This window comes from Bubalus kerabau, chromosome 13, assembly GCF_029407905.1.
Source record: "Bubalus kerabau isolate K-KA32 ecotype Philippines breed swamp buffalo chromosome 13, PCC_UOA_SB_1v2, whole genome shotgun sequence".
NCBI classification, from domain to species: Eukaryota; Metazoa; Chordata; class Mammalia; order Artiodactyla; family Bovidae; genus Bubalus; species Bubalus kerabau.
Window position 1 is genome coordinate 40,132,609 of NC_073636.1, and position 18,901 is coordinate 40,151,509.

The following is an 18,901-nucleotide window of genomic DNA, read 5'->3' on the forward strand; positions in this document are numbered from 1 at the left end:
GTCCCAGAAGTCAGCATCGAGGCCATGATGCCCAGCGTTCACAGGATACAGCTGTGATCAGAGCAGGACCCCCTGTGACCTGGCCGAAGACAGGACAGGGAGGGGACACACAACAAGGACCACGGGACGCCCTCCGCTACAGACACGAGTGACCAGGGATGGCTCTGCGTGCACGCTCAGTTGCTTCAGTTGTGTCTGACTCTCTGCGACCCCATGGACCATAGCCCACCAGGCTCCTCTGTCCATGGGATTTCCCGGTTAAGAATCCTGGAGTGGGTTGCCACGCCCTTCTCCAGGGGATCTCTACCCCGAGAAAGCCCCAGGATGCTTCTGGCCCTGTGTTAATCCTCCCTCCTCCTGGATGGAAACTATCTTGTTGTCCAACTGCCTGCCACTAACAGGGGACCTGCCACACTTCACCTCTGCCCTCTGCCCTTCACCTCTATCCTTTGTGGAACCACCCACCCAGGCCCACGTGCTGGTTGGTACTCAGCCCCTCCCAGTTCTGTCTTATCTCGATCCCCTGGGGCGCCCTGCTCCCCCCTTTCACACCCCCCACCCGCAGCAGCAGCACAGTCGCCCTCTGGGCCCCGGGACCTGTGCCTGGTAGGCCACAATTCACTCTACTGTATTTGGGGTCACTGGAGATACTGCTTTGCCCCCCTCCTCACTCCACGTCCCTACCCTACCCCGCCAGCCCCCACGAGATGCTGGTGTTTCCCCAGCTTCTCATCAACCCTCTCACCATCCCTTCCTCCATCATCGTGTCTCCATCATCGCTTCCAACCTGGGATGGCTCCTCACCCCTTTGCTGTCATGAGCCTTCTCTCATGAAACACACAGACTGGTATTTTGTAGAATGCCTGCCCCTTTGGGTCTGTCTGATGGCTCTTGATTCGCTGCAGGCTATGCCTTCTTGTAGGAATGTCAGGGGTGATACTGCATCCCTCTCCAAGCATCTCAGCAGGAGGAACACAAGGCAGATTTGTCCTCTCACTCACGTGAGTTCTCACTGTTCAGTTCAGTTGCTCAGTCATGTCTGACTCTTTGCGACCCCATGGTTTGCAGCAAGCCAGGCTTCCTTGTCCGTCACCAACTCCCGGAGCTTACTCAAACTCGTGTCCATTGAGTCAGTGATACCATCCAATCATCTCATCCTCTGTCGTCCCCTTCTCCTCCTGCCCTCAATCTTTCCCAGCATCAGGGCCTTTTCAACTGAATCGGTTCTTCGCATCAGGTGGCCAAAGTATTGGAGCTTCTGCTTCAGCATCAGTCCTTCCAATGAACACCCAGGACTGATTTCCTTTAGGATGGACTGGTTGGATCTCCTTGCAGTCCAAGGGACTCTCAAGAGTCCTCTCCAACACCACAATTCAAAAGCATCAATTCTTTGGCACTCACCTTTCTTCATAGTCCAGCTCTCACATCCATACATGACCACTGGAAAGACCATAACCTTGACTAGACAGACCTTTGTTGGTAAAGTCTTGACTAGACAGACCTTTGTTGGCAAAGCCTTGACTAGACAGACTTTTGTTGGCAAAGTAATGTCTCTGCTTTCTAATATACTGTCTAGGTTGGGCATAGCTTTTCTTCCAAGGAGCAAGTATCTTTTAATTTCATGGCTGCAGTCACCATCTGCAGTGATTTGGAGCCTGAGAAAATAGAGTCTCTCACTGTTTCCATTGTTTCCCCATCTATCTGCTGTGAGGTGATGGGACCAGATGGGATCTCAGCAGGACGGGCATGAGGAGGATCTGTCCTCACCTGTGTTGTTAACTGTGGTCCCTGGTCAAGTGACAAATGTGCAGGCTTCTCTATTTTTACCCTCATCATTGATCAGTGACACTTTAAGACCATAAATATCCTCCTTTCCAGTTACTTTAGCATTCATAAACAATTCTTGCCTGAAAAGGATTGTTACTGTCTTATTTGCCAAAGGTTGATTTTTGTCCAGCTACATCAATTCATTCTGTATGTATTACTTGGCCATCGACTCTAAGGAAAGGTTATCGCTTCTCCTCTATTTATTCACTTATCTATCTCAGTGTGCACTTGTGGATTCTCAAAACATGGTCATATCTGTTCCTCTCATTAATGTCGTTTAGGGAGATAAGATGATTGGATGGCATCATCGACACAGTGGGTATGAGTTTGAGCAAATTCTGGGAGATAGTGAAGGACAGGGCAGCCAGGCATACTGTAGTTCATGAGGTGGCAAAGAGTCAGATGCGACTTAGTGACCGAACCACAACAGGGAGATAAGAACTAGGAATATGTTAGCTGAATTTTAGTTCTTTGTTTTTGGGAACTAATAACCTGAAAGCATAAAAGTGACAAAGAAAGGGAAGATGTCATTTGTCATCATCTCAATAAAAGCTTTAGTTTAAAAAAACGTATTCACTACAAAAAAGTTTTTTGTTATGAAAGGGAATCATTTTAAACATGTACCGATCACAATTATTGCAAACCTAGACTGAATGTGTTGGATATATTCTGCACCAGAGAGTGATATTTATCCTAAGCAGTCCTTTAAAGTTTAAAGAGCAGTTCGTTTAACCAAAAGACTCATGAGCCAGCAAAATACCTTGTTTCCGGGGTTTCCTGGCTTCTGTGCCTCAGTCTCACAAAATTTAATTCCACTGGTTCCTTTGTTCCACCCTCCTCGGGCTTGTTGGGGGGTATGTGTGCATATATACACTTTTTTTTCCTTTCCCTACAGAAAATAGATAGGAAATGGCCATGGCTGTGAGCGTGGCTGAGTGGCTGAATGGCCTAATGCTAGCCTGTGCTCTCTGCAGCCTAATTAAAGGGAAATGGTTGTGCTTTCTATGAAGAGAGATGCAGAATGAGAGGAGGGGGCACAGGAAGGGGAGCTGAGCGCTAAGAGCCTGCCTTTCTCCGCCGAATTAAATGCTAACCTTGCCTCCTCCTCCGAGTCCTGAATTTATATAACAAATCAATGTACATAGCTGGACAGCTTCCAGAGCACTAGACTTCTCATCCAGATTCAGTTAATGCAGCCCCTAAGCAACCAGCAATGTGTAGGAAACACCGCAGATGGACCAAGAGGGCAGATACGTGGAGCCCCAAGTCAGCCAGCTCCCTGGGCTCTCACCCCGGCCTCTCCCCACGGCCGCCAAAGGTCTGGGCAGGCACTGTCCGAGCTTCAGTGGGAATGTAAAGGTCAACTTAAATAGGAACAAAATTCTTAGCTATATAAAAATCATGCTGCTTCCACAAGAAGACTGTTTGCTCTGGCGAGTCAGACACAAAAAGCAGGTCAGAATAAAACCTGGTCTCGCTGGGCACTGGGGGGCCGGTATCATTATCCCCCGGGGCTTCCTCTCTGCCTCTGCACACATCCAACCAACAGCTGGGTTAACCATTTGGACTGACTGGCTCACTCTTCATAATAAACAGAAAAAAAAAAAAAAAAAGGAATGCCATGCATAACACTTTTGATTGAACTTCCATCAACTCAGACCAAAATAAGCAGTCGAGGTCACAGTTTATTTATCCCCACCTGACTCTCAAGGGCACACACAACTTCACAAAGTCTCGTCATAAAGTCCATTTTAACTTGATCACAGCTAAAATGAATTGCTGCTCTAAAACTGCAGCCAGTTACTTCCCTGGTGGTCCAGTGGTTACGAAGAGTCCACCTGCCAATGTGGGGAGGGGGGGTGGTGTGGGTTTGATCCCTGGTTGGGGAAGATCCCACATACCTCGGGGGAGCTGAGCCTGTGCACCACAACTACTGAGCCTGTGTGCTATACAGCCTGTGCTCCCCAACAAGGGAAGCCACCGAAACGAGAAGCCTGCACACCGCGACTAGAGAGTGGCCCCTGCTCGTCACGAGGAGAGAAAGCCCACACGCAGCAACGAAGACTCAGCACAACCATAAGTAAAAAAATAAATATAAAATAAAAACTCATCGTTGAAAAAAAAAAAAACTGCAGCTGAATGAATTCACGCAGACAACCCTGGAGTGGAGCAAAAGCAGTCCCCAAGAAGAACTGCAGAGTTACGCCAAAGACAGACTTTCAATAGAACGGCAAACAAAGAGTGTTTAATCATTTATTTGGTCTCTAACTCACACCAGAAAGGATCTGAGGCTGTTTACACAAATATATACCGTAGGATAATTAAGAACAACAGCAGCAACAACAATAATAACAAGAAGAAGAACATGTTACACAGTGGTCTGTGGTGGCCTAAATGAGAAGGAAATTCAAAGAAGAGGGGATATATGTATATGTATAGCAGATTCACTTTGCTGTACAGCAGAAACTGACACAACATTAAACAACTATATTCCGATGAAAATTTTAAAAAAGAAGAACACAATACACACGGGGCCCTCCCCACACTGGGCCAGGCACACAGCCAGACCTCTTTCCTGCAGGGTCTCCGAGAATTCTGATAGTCATTCTTTGCACTAAGGACCATCAGTATCCCCATTTTACAGCTATGAAGACTGAGGCTGGGAGGTTAAAGCAACCCAGCTCAAGGGGACATCAGCTAACAAGTGGCAGAGCGGGGACAAAGAGAAAGGTCGGCAGTAAATGGGTGAGTACAGGCAGGTCAGCAATGCAAAGCTGAGTCCAGGTGGAGAGACGGCGCCCTCCACAGCACAGATGTGTCAGCAGTGAACGCGCACACTTGGCTTGGGCTTTCTTCCAGGACAAAGCAAGAAGGGAAATGTTTATCAGTGGTGAGAGGGCCAAGATGCCCAAGAGAAACATTTTCCATTTTCTAAGATGAAGCCGTTTTTCCTGGGCTAAGTGTTCAGGATTCAGAAAGAGCAAACTGCCAGCAGACAGGTCTTTCAGAGAATCAAGTAGGAATAGTATTTCTGGAAACCAAGACTCCAGAGGCGGGGCCGGGGGCAGGGGCGGTGCGGTGGTGGGGCGGGGATAGGGGGAGGGGGCAAGCAGGCGGCACTCCATCCTCAGCACCATCCAGGCACTGATCCTGACCCAGGACCAGTGTGTCTGGGGCTCCATTCTCTTGGACTCATGCTTGAGAGAGAGAACACGGCCTCCTGGCAGCGCGGCTCAGGATCGAACGTGTGTCCATTCACAGGAGACACATCACACAGGTGCCGGCACCTCCAGCAAACAGCAGCCTCTCTCCCAGCGCCTCTGCCACCAGGTGTGCCTGGTGTGCCCAGCTCTCGGGGTGTCCGGCAAAGGCAGTGTCAGCTTCCGGTTCCTGGCATACCTGCGTGACCAGATGAACACCCGCTTTGTGGAGCCACGAGCCAATCAGCAGGGAGCGACAGGTTGCTTACCAGCTATTCAGAAGAACAGAATTTTGCTTTTACTGCCAGGGCACTGAGAGGCATATTTCCTTAGAGGAGTAAACATCCATTACCTGGTGATGCCAGTTCCAGATTTTGACAATAACCAAACTATATTCAGGGGAGGCTTGGTTTTCTGTTATACAGATCTTAGGCAGGTTGACAGAACTGATTATCAAATAACTGGGCTTCCCTGGTGGCTCAGACGGTAAAGAATCTGCCTGCAATGCAGAAGACCTGGGTTTGATCCCTGGGTTGGGAAGATCCCCTGGAGAAGGGAATGGCAACCCACTCCAGTATTCATGCCGGGAGAATTCCATGGACAGAGGAGCCTGGCGGGCTATAGTCCACAGGGTCACAAAGAGTCGGACACAACTGAGCAACTAACACGTTAAATAACTAGTTTATTTTGCTTTCAAAATCCTTCATCTTATCTTTCTAAATATGCCTCAAAGCAATAAATGAACTATGGATAGTGATTCTGGCAAACTCAAGTCGGACAGGAAATAGTCACATCAAACTTCCATTTCAGTGTTTGGGGTTTTTAGTCGCAGCGTGTCATGGGCTGCATCTGGTCCTATAATACATGGCATCCCTGAGTAAATCCACCGCCCCAGAAACGTGTAATTTAATTTCCAAGCAAACCTACGGCTAACTGGAAATGCTTATTTGTTCCTATTCTTATTTTTTTGAAAATTGTATTGAAATGAACGAATCCAGTTTCTTTTATGGGCAGAATAAAAACGACCAGAATGCACCCTCACAATGGGAACACAAATTGTTCTCTTCTCTCCTCTGCATTTAAGCCAACTTGGGCCAGACGGGGATGTGGAAGACACCAGGGTCTCCCATGGGCTTGGAGGTGACTGTCATATACAGAAAATTGTGTTTGTGTGTGTGTGTGTGTTTCCAGAATGTTAATTTGGGGACAGATTTGAATCTAGTGAAAGACATGTTCTCATTCTGGGAACTTCAATTTAACACACTTTCCCAATTTTCATAGATTTAACGTTAAGACAAGGTTTTTAAGTAGATGCCGTGGAGTTTATTGGGTATCATAGCAGATGACATCCTTTCTCTCTTTGCTCTTCAGAATCCTGATTTATAGGGTGTTATTTTGTACCTAAAATAGATGACAATGATTCCCAGGCTCTCCTGCAGCCAAGGAAGCCATTTGACCAAGCTTTGGGCAGTAAGATATAAATAGAAGTATTATGTGAGATTTCTAGGAATGCTTTCTAAAATAAAGAAAAAGGACCCTCAGTTTTCCTTTTTTCCATCCAAGAACATGTCTATGATGACTGGAACTCAGCAGCCATTTTGCTCTATGAGGTCAAGGACCCTATGGTTTCTGCTGTGATCTGATTTCTAAGGAAACGTCATGTCAGCCCCTAACACCTCACCTGGACTTTCTTTATATGAGAAAATTACAGTTATGCCTTTTTAAAGCCAGGATTAATTTGAATATTTTTATAACTGCAAACAAACTTAATCTGCCTAATGCAGGGGGTACTAGGGAAACTGGGGTGATTCAGAAAGTTGCTAGAAAGACTCAGGAAATGACGTTTGATTGTGCAGTTGTTCAGAGCTGGAACTGTCAGAGCAAGCAGAATAATGATTAAGACGCAGTTTGGCCACCTGTTAGCTGTGTGACACTAGGTCACTTAATCTCTCCAAATCTATCTTCTCACCTGTAAAATGGGCCAGCAAGCCCCACTATAGAGGACTGGATTCACAATGACATGAGACAGTGCACAGGAACTATTCAGCACAGTGTCTGTGAGGTTGTGTCCCCAGATGAGGTGCCTCCACCATCGAGTAAGAAAAAACCAGCGTCCCCGGTAGCAGGCGAGGTGCTTTAGGCAGGAGGCACACGTGACTAAAGATGGCATCACTTCAGTAAGAGTAAGACAAGAAGTGCAAGGTTCATATCAGACCCACGCTTTCACAGGTGTGATGGCTTAGAACAAGACAGTGGACATTCTTTCTGTTTTAAAAAAAAGCAAATCAATCCAAGGGTCATTTTTGAAAAAATGAATAATTCAGACTATATGAAAACTGATGGGTTCCCTAGACGCTGAAGTTTGGCAAACATTTGCCTAAGAGGAGGGGACGTGGAAATGCAGTGACCGGAAGGATGCAGACTCACTTGGCCCTCCGCCCCAACCCCGGCCCCCCACCCCCACACCCCCACACATCCACCTCAGTGTGTGCCCTTTGGGGCCAGGGACCACTGCTTCCCTTCTCCAGGTCACACCTGGCCCCCAGGGTGTCTGCACTTCCTTCCTTCTGTGTGTGGAGTGTCCGTGAGAGGGCCAAGGGGCCCCCTCAGCCCCCCCAGCACCCCCAGCCTCCTTGTAGAAGGAGAATATCTGTCCCCACCCTGAGTCTAAGGTGCCGCCCACACAGGAAAGGGACAGCACCTTAGAGAACATCAGGCGATGTTCCGTGAGAACATCACACTCCTGGGAAGGCCTGCGGGCGCCCCCACCCCCCAGGAGAAAAGGCAATGCTTAAGCGAGTTTCTGGCTCAAATAAACTTCTGGATGTGAGCGAGTAGCAGCTGGGAACCCTCTTATCAGGTCCCAAAGCAAAAATTGACTATTATCACACTAAGATAAAATTAGAATGCTTTTCATTAAAAAAAAAAAAAGGAGGGGGGTAGATCTTGGAGAGAGAGGTGTATTTCTTCTCTGCCCGCTCCCTCCCTTTTCGCAGTGGTATGTAGTTTGGCATTTCCGGGTGGGCCTTGTTCTTCTGCAGCTCTCCTTCCCTACTGCTGGTGAAGGGCCCCGGCCTTGGGGCTGAGTCCACTGAGTCCGTCTTTTCCCCTTGCCAGTGGCGGGGCTGGTTACCAGGTTCCCACCCCATTGATGTGACCCTGTCGATCCATGAGGTTGAATGACCAGATGAGGTTGAGCTCTGGAGAAGTCTGATCAATTCCTTAATGATTGGACCACATCGACCAGAATGGTTAATTCAGTTCCACGGGCTGACCTTTCCTGGGCCTTCTGGGAAAAAGTGGATCATTTGCAAAAGTGATGGAGAATTTAAGTCTCCCCCCAATAAACCAGGACAACCATTTGCAAAATGAACAGAGACTGTCATGTCCTGTTTGGGCCCTGGAGAATTTGTGTAACCTTTTTTTCACAGATGTTTAAAAATGCATTTAGTGATGTGGGAACCCCAATCTGCATGGCCAATTAGAAGCCGTGGTATAGCCCTGCTCTTACCCAGCTGGGTCTCCTGAAGACTTTGAGGCCACCAACTATGAAGGTGACTCAGTAGTCCTGTTAGTCTTCCCTTTTTGATTGTAAATTGGGAAAGAAGTTGCTATATTTTATTTCTTTAAATTTTAAAAATTGTTTCTTTTATTTGGCTGCACGGGGTCTTAGTTGTGGCATGTGAGATCATTAACTTGTGGTGTGTGGCATCTGGTTCCCTGACCAGCGATCAAACCTGGGCCGTCTGCACTGGGAGCTTGGAGTCTTAGCCAGTGGACCATCAGGGAAGTCCCTCTATTTTTTTTTAATTCACATTGTTCATGGAAGTATACATTTCCCCAAAGCCTAGAATTATGCCAATCATCCATAGCTCTTGGGGTCATTAATGCAGACGGTACCCCGACTCCAGCCAGCCTTGGCAAGGATTCCAGAAGCCCCTCTCCTTTCTACAGAGAAGGAAAGAAACTGAAGCACAGAAGTCATTCAGTTGGGGAGGAAACTAGATTTACAAGTTCATAAAATAAAACTTCTTTCTAACATCCTGATATCAAAAGGAGATGATCTTCATTTGACTCAACGTCCTCATCCTTCGAGGTTAAATTCAAAGTTTTTCTGATTTTTAGAGCGAAGGCTGCTTCCATATTTCTAGGCTGGTTTGAGGACTCCACAGGGGTCTGTGCCTCTCTAAAGCCCCGCTCTCACCCGCCCTAAACGGGGTCACTGCTCTAGTGCAGAAGCGCTCCACGGAGGGGGTGAGGGGAGAAGCAGTCCCAGGTGTCCTCACCTGCTCCTTCAGTGCCCCCGAGGGCCAGCCTGTGCTGGACACCATGGGGCACACCGCCCACCTTGCATTAGAGGTCAAGACACACCCTGGGGCACTTTCCTGCACCATCAGGAGTGCTCCATGCACTGAAGTGGGTGGAAACCTCAAGCCCTGAGTCAGCTCCACAGAGGAGGTCTGTGTGGACTTGAGCGTGGATAGCACCAGAGGAGGTGAAGACGTGGATATGGGTCCTTGGGGCTGCCCACAGGCATGAGGGCGGGGGTGGGAAGTGTCTTGAGGGAGCCTGAGACCCTCCCCGCAGGGAGAAGACAGCAGATGGAGCAGTGGGCAGTGTGAGCGCAGCTTTGAAGCTGGGAGAAGGCTGAACTGGATGCGGCCCCCCAGGAAGTTCCCTGACTCTGCCACCTCCGGTCAGCACCCCCCAGCCCACAGCTGCAGCCCCCACCCCGGGTGAAGGGAGGATGCCTGGGAGCCCCACAGCCCACAGTTGGTTGGGAAAGGCAGTAGGCTGCGGCTTTTCCAGAACTCTAGTTCCCCTGTGACTGTGATGGGTGCCGCCTGCCACGACGGTTAAGACAACATGCCCACACGCTCTGTGGTGAGGCCCGGCTCCCCAGTGTGGGCGCTAGCACTCTGTCATCTCCTTGTAAGTGGCACCACTGAAGCTGCAAACTGAGAAGGAGCTGTCGATGACAGCTGGTTGGTTTAGTTTTAAACTAGACGAACCCTGGGAACACAGGCGGCCAACAGCTGGTTGCAGAGATTATCACCTTCTGGATAAGATCCTCAAGTGCTTGACCCCAGGAGGCAGTGGTATGAGACTGAAAGGACAGCAATGTCCGGTCTCCTGAGTCTGCAAACCACTGGCCGGGCTGTCAGGAGCATAGCGGTCATTGAATTGCCAGGTGCCACTGCTGCTGGAGGCCATTGGAGGGGCCGTGAGCTCCAAAGCAGCAGCAGGAAACCTACAGGAACCTCAGCTTCCTCTTCCACCCCCGAGTCTCCATGCAGACCAGCTTGATCCCTTTCAGAGGGTTAAGGCTCCCCAGGCCTCTGTGCTCAGCCTTATGGATGGAAGTGATGGAGACCTGGGTGTTAGATGAAGGGCCCCCGGGTTGGGTGGAAGGCTGCATTCATTCTAAGAGAAGTGGGTTTCCCCAGAGTCCACTCTTGGAAGCAAATGACAAAGAGTCCAAGAGGTAACACAGAGGCTGGGGCGGTGAGGGTGCTGAATGGGGATGCACCTGAGCGGCACCTGGGCAGTTGGAATAGAGCTGTGCTGACACCAGGAAGGTAGCTTCCTCTGTGCAGCAGAAGGCTGTGGCTGCAAACCCCGAAACCAAGTGGGTAGGAACTCTGATGCTGCCATGGAAACGCATATGGGGCGAGGAGGTGGCATCTCAGCTATGCGGGAAAGGTGGCAACAAACTTAAAAGCACCCATTCAATTCTAACCCAGGCATTTTAGGGGCTTCCCTGATGGCTCAAGTGGTCAAGAAGCCACCTGCCAATGCAGGAGACATAAGAGACCTGGGTTCAATCCCTGGGTCAGGAAGATCCCCTGGAGGTGAGCATGGCGACCCACTCCAGTATTCTTGCCTGGAGAACCCCATGGACAGAGGAGCCTGGTGGGTTACAGTCCATGGGGGTCACAGAGTCAGACACAACTGAAATGACTTAGCACGCATGCATAGTAGTTTTAAGATTTGCAAGTTTACGATCCCCTGAAGCTTTTCTAGAATCTGATGAGACCTAAGAGGGAGGGACCATCCTGGCAAAGCTGTGCTTGAGTGTACGCACTTGGGCGTCACTGATGCTTTGGCCCATGAAGCAACCGTCCAAGATGTGTCAAAGCATCACCCGGTTGAGCTGATAACTGCCCGGTGGCCGGCTCCACATCAGTGCCTTTGCTCCAGGAATCAGACGGGTGTTGGATGTCGGCCTGAGTTTGTGGGGGTCCAGAGCTCCAGGCAGAACCTCCATCGACTCCATTCATTCAGGATTCAGCAGTCTTGAGTCAGTCACAGCACTGACAGGTTTGTACGAGTGCCCTCTGGAACCCCGGCCCTCCCTCTGCACACCTGGGCTCAGGCTGACCGCCCTTTGAGCCTGGGCTCACCCACAGCTCTCCCCCTGTCCCTGTGAGGCTCCCTCCTTTGCACAACTGCCCATCTTGGAACACTTTGCAGAGTTTTGCCACCTACTTATTGAGTAGAACTTTATATTAATGAAAGAGCCATCAGGGCCAGGCAGTGTGGAGTGTATACCATGCTGTGTGCAATTTGCACTTGCGTGCCAAGTCGCTTCAGTCATGTCGGACTCTGTGCCACCAGCTTGCCAGGCTCTTCTGTCCGTGGGATTCTCTCGGCAAGAGTACTGCAGTGGGTTGCTGTGCTGTCCTCCAGGTGATCTTCCTGACTCAGGGATCAAACCTGCGTCTCTTACGTCTAACCTGCATTGGCAGGTGGGTTCTTAACCACTAGGGCTGCGATCATTGTTCCTTCCTTTGTTCCTTGAACATCTGTGAGACGCCTGTTGCACACAGGTACTGAGCTAGATGGCCGTGGATCAATTACATAGCACAGCTGAGTGGACCCCTGCCTCCAGGAGCATCCTTCCTGCCCATCACCTTCCTAAGCTCAGCTCCTGCCCCCCTCCCACTCTGCTTATCTCCACCCACCTCCTTGAGGGCTGGGCACACACCTACCTGCCTCCTGGCCTTTGCGCCTGCTGGTCCTGGAAGGTTCTTTCCCCTGAGTCCCAGGTGGCTCACTCCCCATCCCTCAGACTTTGCTGGCTCAGTCACTGTCTTAGGAGCGAGCCTTGCTCTGACTTCTCCCATCCTCACTTGATTTATGTTTCCTCCTAAGCCGTTCTCCCTGACATGTTGAACATGGACCTACTTATCGGTTGGATATAAGCTCCTCAATGGCAGGGATGTTTGTGTTGGTCCCTGCTGTTTCCCGAGTACCCAGAACAGTGCTGGGCACAGAATGGGCATGGAGTCAATATTAGTGGAATTCATAGTGGGATGAATATATGACCTGAACCACAAAGTAGGTGGGTTAGCATGAAATTAGGTCATATTCTGGACAAGCTAACAGGTGATAGGTGCCAAGCAGTGTAGCTGAGAGCCAGGCTGGTCCTACACGGGCTTGACACTGCCCTGGTCCTTTAGTGCCGTGGTGTCCCTGGGCTCATTATGTCCTTCCCAAGAATTATTGTCAAGTTGCAGATAACAGGGACTACCCTGATGGTTCCGTGGTTTAAAATCCGCCTTGCAATGTAGGGGGTGCTGGTGCGATCCATGGTTGGGGAACTAAGATCCCACATGCTGTGGGGCAGACTCAACGAGAGAGTGAGAGTTCATGCGCTGCAACAAAAGATCCCACATGATGCAACGCAGCTCTCGAGTGTTGCAATGCAGCTCTCCCATGCAGCAGCCAAGTCCCGATGCAGCCAAATAAATATTTTTTTAAAATATCAAAAAAAACCAGAACGTGCTCATCTGCATGTGGGCACCAATTTCTCTTCCCCTGGGCACACACCTGATGTCCACTAACTGTTCCAGGAATGCCAGGGGAGCCCAGGTCACCCCAGAGGGCCTGCCTGACCCTGAAGACGTTTCCTATTCCGAGACACTGAGAGTGAAGAGGAAGTAAGAGTTCAAATACCAGTAGAGGTTCTTGGTTCTTCCAAAGAATGCAGCATACCTGCGACAATCCCCTGTGAATAAAGGATGGCCATGCTGTCCCCCATGCAAGAAAGCATTTGTCCAGATAGTTTTTCAGGGCCAAGTTAGCAAAGAGGGCCGCCAGCGGAACCACTCTCAGAAGAAAGATTCAATTAGGCATCTGTGCAGTTGCACGAAGGCCGTGTCGCAACACCGAGGTGGCCTGTTTTTCTGGTCATTATTAATCCAGAAACCTTAATGATGAACAACATTTGTGTTATTGTCTCCCCAAATTTAATTTGTTTATGCAGCAGTTCAGTTAATCCTGCAATCTGTTTTTCTCAAACGGGGGCAGATAATGGAGACACCGTTCTTTACAAGTCTTCAGGCTTTTAAATTCTGATAAAATCAGGATTCTTCACTGGGTCTTGCCCCAGCTCTGAACTAAACCACTTTAAATGTAATTATGGAAGCCGGCCTTACATCAGGGACATCCATTTACAAAATTGATTGGCCATGCTGTTCCGCGAGGCATTTCGTGAGCAAACGATTACAAAAGAGCCAGAACTGTAATTTATAAAGGCAAAAAAAAAGCAGGTAAATACTTTATTAGTGGTAATGAGAGGGTTTCCAACTAACTGAACCTTTTTCTTCCCTCGCCAGCTACTTCACGGAGCCGTGGTGCATGGCCCTCTTTCACGATCGTTTTATTGATCTCCGGAAAGCGTTACACCAAATCTTATCCTCCAAGGAGGTAAGCGTGATTAACGGATATGTGAGTTATTCCTTGCAAATTAGGAGTTACAAGCTGTTGATCATTTAGACTTTTCCCTACATTCTCACTTTATGGTTTCACTTTGAAAACCAACTGTCCTTCACTTAAACTATGGAGTCCGTAAACATAGATGGTGATATTTCAGGGCAAGTGGGTTATTCAAATCTCTGATACGAGGCAGATTTCTTTTCCTCTTTTACAAGTACCTGTACTTTCATTATCAGCTGACAGTGAGGGCTGAAAGCAGGTAGTGGGCTGTTCCTCCTGGTCCCCGAGCATGAAGTCTACGCTCCTATGGTTTCTGTCCACATCTGCCAGCTGACTGTTAACTATTTGTGTGCACATGTGTTCTGAAGGTGTCAAGGGAAGTCAACGGGTGTCCAGATGCACTCCTCTTATTTTTTATTTACTTACTTAGTTTTTTGCAAATGTTGGTGTCTTTTTTTAAAATTCACTTTGGCCGTGTTGTGTGGCATATGGGATCTTAGTTCCCCGACCAGGGATCAAACCCATGCGCTCTGCAGTGGAAGCAGAGAATCTTAACCACTTTCCACTTTCATGCATTGGAGAAGGAAATGGCAACCCACTCCAGTGTTCTTGCCTGGAGAATCCCAGGGACGGAGAAGCCTGGTGGGCTGCAGTCCATGGGGTCGCACAGAGTCGGACACGACTGAAGCGACTTAGCAGCAGCAGCAGCAGAAGAAGAGAGTCAGGGAAGTCCCTAAACACTCTCCTTTTAAAACTGAAACTTCTTTCTCCAAGCAATTCACGATTAACTGCAGGTGAGGCTGCACACCGCACAGACTCTGTACTTGGCAAGAAATCTGACTCTGCCATGTAAATAGTAAAATATTTATGAAACTTTATTTTTTTCCAACACCTGTAGTCCTTACCAGAGTTGTGGGGAATTTACGTGTTCGGTCAAGTATCCATTCTAGATGCTTTGTTGGTTTCCTCAGACAAGGGCTGGGGCTTGGCTGAGTGGTCTGACTGCCTAAATGAGCAGGTCCTGTGTCTCTGTGTCAGCTCCTCGTGGGTCCCCAGGGTGTAGGCTGCCAGTGCAGGAGACGGTAGTTCTGTCCCTGGGTCAGGAAGACTCCCTGGAGAAGGAAATGGCAACCCACTCCAGTATTCTTGCCTGGAAATCCCATGGACAGAGGAGCCTGGCAGGCTACAGCCCATGGGGTCGCAAAAGAGTCAGACATGACTTAGCGACTAAACAACAAAAACCAAAATGAGAAAAGAATCTGAAAAAGAATATATATATATCTATATATATATATATATCTCAAACTGATTCACTTTGCTGTACACCTGAAACTAACACAGCATTGTAAATCAACTACACTCCAATATAAAGTAAAAATTTTAAACACCAAAGTGCCAAGTTTAAAAGTTTAAAAAGATTGTTAAGATAGGACTACTATGCAAAGCGACCTACAGATTGTGTACAAGCCTATAAAAATCCTCATTTCTTTTTTTAGAAATGGAAAGGCCAATCCTAAAATTCATATGGAAATGCAAAAGACTCCAAATTAAATTTGAGAAACTTTTAAAAAGTTGATGGACACACACTTTGCAATTTCAAAACTTAATACAAATCAGTGGTAACCAAGACAGTATGGTACTTATATAAGAATAGACATAGAGATCAACGGAGTAAAATTAAGAGCCAAAGTAAACCCATTTACATGAAAAGATGTTAACATTGTTAATCATTAGGGAAATACAAAAACCAGGGTCACAGTGAGATCACTTCACATCTACTAGGATGGCTACACTTAAAAAAAAAAAAAAGGAATAATGAGTGTTGGCAAGGATGTGGGAAAATTGAAACTCTCACACATTGCTGGTGGGAATGTAAAAATATTATGCAATTGCTATGAAAAAAATGGTTTGATGGCTCCTAAAAACTTATAAACAGAATTACTATATGACCTAGCCATTGCACTCCTAGGTATATACCCCCAAAGAACTGAAAATCACTATTCAAACGAATACTTATATATGAATGTTCATGGCATCACTATTCAGAATTACAAGATGGAAGAAAGAACCCAGATGTCCACCACGGGACCTGTGGATAAACAAACGTGGTCTCACTGTACCAGGGAAGGTACTCTGCCATAAAAGAAATGAAGTGCTGATACATTCTAACAAGTGGATAAACCTCAAAACACGGAGTTAACTGAAAGGAGCCAGACACGGGAGATCATGTGTTGTCTGGGGGGCACTGTGAGGTGAGCTGCTCACAGAGGAACCTGTTGTGGGGGGTAGATAGCCACCCTGAGAAAGGGCACACAGGAGAGGCAAATGCACAAAAAATTAGTTTACAATCTAGAGCGGTATTTGTCCTCCATAAATTTCAGAGTTCTATTTTGTGACTTTACACCATTACCCCAATGTTGGGCTTCCCTGGTAGCTCAGTTGGTAAAGAATCCACCTGCAATTCAGGAGACCCTCGTTCAATTCCTGGGTTGGGAAGATGCCCTGGAGAAGGGAAAGGCTACCCACTCCAGTATTCTGGCCTGGAGAATTCCATGGACTTTATAGTCCATGGGGTCGCAAAGAGTTGGACACGACTGAGCAACTTTCACTTGACTTCACTTTTTCACCCCAAAGTTAGAACAGCATCCTACAGCATGAGCCCCAAGTCTCCTCTAATTTTTGTATATTCGTTATATTTGATACAATCTATCTGGAAAATTAAGGAAAAAGAGCCAACCTCAGCTCTACATGCTTGGGCACTCAAATGTCTCAGTGCCTCTAATATTTACTTCTGGGCATCACTTGCCATTCTTTCTCTCTCCCATCTTTGTTGATCTGATTTGGGGTCCTGGCCTCCCACAGATGGTTCTTTCAAGTGATATATGTATAATCCCCACACCTGGCAGTGTCTCACTTATATAACTAAGTGATAATTACTGTATTTCTCCATATAGTTTGAATCTATTTTTCTACCTACAAGTTCTTACTATTGATAAATTAATGATCCAATAGAACTTTGCAAGTTATCCACTTTTTTTTTTGCTGTTAAAAATAAAAAAGAATTATTGGAAGGTCAAATAAAGACATCATCAAAGTCCATCTTCTTTAAGGGTAATTTTCAATTACTGGAGTGTTCAGAAAGCACACAGCTCAAATCTCAGTGAAGTGCTTTTTATTTTGGCTTTACTGCCCACACAGTATGTGGGATCTTAGTCCCCTGCCAGGGATCGAACCCATGCCCCCTGCATTGGAAGCCCTGAGTCTTAACCACTGAATTGCCAGAGAAGTCCCTTTTAAAGTTATTTTTATTTTATGAATGAAGTGCTTTATTCAACAATAGATAGGCAGATAGGTGATGAAGCAAGTAAGGTAACCATAGAAACCAGATAGTGTGTATCTGAGTGCCAAGTTCATCACTCTGTCAACTTGCCTCTATGTCTGAATCCTTTTATAATAAAATGTTGGGGAAATCTCTACTATGTTATAAATGTGCACAGTGTGTGATTTTCAAGTGCAAATAACTTTATTCTCTCTGAGCCCCACACCTTTAAAGATAGCAATGAAATTTGCCTTTACTAAGAATTTAGTATAGGTTTTAAAAATCCCATTGCTTGGGGACTGTAAAGTAAACCATCTAGGAGTTTTCAACTAAAAATGTTTAATCACCACCTTTCTTATTTTTAAAACAAGCCTGATCTACAGATTATTTTTATCTGGAAATTAAGAGCTTAAAATTACTATGCTTGCTGAACTCTAAGACATTATGGTATGTGAACTAAGCCAGTCACAAAAAGAGAACTAGTGTTTGATTCCATTTACATGAAATGTCTAAAGTCAAATCATAGAGAAAGCAGAAGGGTGGAGACTTCCTTGGTGGTCCAGTGGCTAAGACTCCGTGTTCACAATATAGGGGGCCTGGGTTTGATCCCTGGTCAGGGATCTAGATCCCACATGCCGCAGCTAAGAGTTTGCATGCCTCAACAAAAGCCCCTGGGATGGGCAGTAAATGGTTAGTAGTGACAACTTGGGAGAATGAGAAGGGAATGGCTACCCACTCTGGTAAACTAGAGCTAACTTGGTTATTCTAGGGCTTCCCAGGTGGCGCTAGTGGTAGAAACAAAAACAAAACCAAAAAAAACCTGCCTGCCAATGCAGGAGCTATAGGAGATGCGGGTTCAGTCCCTAGCTGGGGAATATCCCCTGGAGGAGGGCAGGGCAACCCACCAGTATTCTTGCCTGGAGAGTCCCATGGACACAGGAGCCTGGAGGGCTTCAGTCCATGGGGTCACACAGAGTCGGACACGACTGAAGCCACTTCACACGCACATACCACGCAGAGATGGACGGTGCTGATGGCTGCATGACGACATGAAGGTCCTTTTTACCTTTAAGTCGGACACTTAAAAATAAAGTGGTGAATTTTATGCTATGTGTGTGTTGCCACAGTTTATTTTTTTTTTAACCTAGGGGGAAAAAAAACAATATTGTGGCACTCAGCCCAAGTAATATCAGTATCTGCCATCTCACTCTATTTTCCAGGATGAAAACCTTCCTTCTATGGAAGAGTTAGCCCGTCAGATCGAAGATGAGGAAATCAACCTGCCAGAGAAGCCCAGGAATTACCTCAAAAGAGTTTTCCAGGAAACCATCTACAGGCCTCTGGTGGAGAAGAGCATCCTTGACTACCTGCACTACAATCATTACCACCTGCCCATGTACGCGTGGCCGGGCATCATTTAGCTGCGGCCACCGCCTCCACGTGATCGTTTCCACGCGTGTCGTTTCGGGAAGTGCTCGATAGAAGCAGGAAACCTGGCTGGACCGCCGGGCACCATCCTTTTCTGCGGCCACTAGATGCCTGTAGTTTCCTATCGTCCCAGTAGGTGGCGCACGGCGGTGCGACTCGGTTCTGGGGCACGGAGAGGCTTTACCCACACCAGGCGTGTTCCTGGCCAGAATAACCCAGTTTAGCAATAAAATGAGACCGTTAGTGTGCAAAACTGTTGTGTGTTTTTTTTTAAATAAAACCTTGGGCATGTTTCTGTTTTATTTCCTGAAAAGCCCTGCCACCAATGCTGTTAGTCCTTTACATGTTTACCTGGTCACGTGGGTGATAAAAGAAAATCGTATACTCAGGATGGAAAATTAGGAAT

The 18,901-nt window shown here is 47.4% G+C and overlaps 1 protein-coding gene across 1 annotated transcript in view; it reads left to right on the forward strand.

Annotated features, from left to right (window-relative positions):
• Nucleotides 1-18,516, forward strand: part of CFAP61 (cilia and flagella associated protein 61) — a 251,944-nt gene extending 233,428 nt beyond the window's left edge. Inside the window, exons 26-27 of the mRNA XM_055543290.1 lie at nt 13,649-13,739; nt 18,288-18,516. Coding sequence (XP_055399265.1) covers nt 13,649-13,739; nt 18,288-18,488 — 292 coding nt within the window. The 3' untranslated portion in view covers nt 18,489-18,516. The remainder of the gene's footprint in view (nt 1-13,648; nt 13,740-18,287) is intronic.
• The last annotated feature ends 385 nt before the right edge of the window (nt 18,517-18,901 follow it).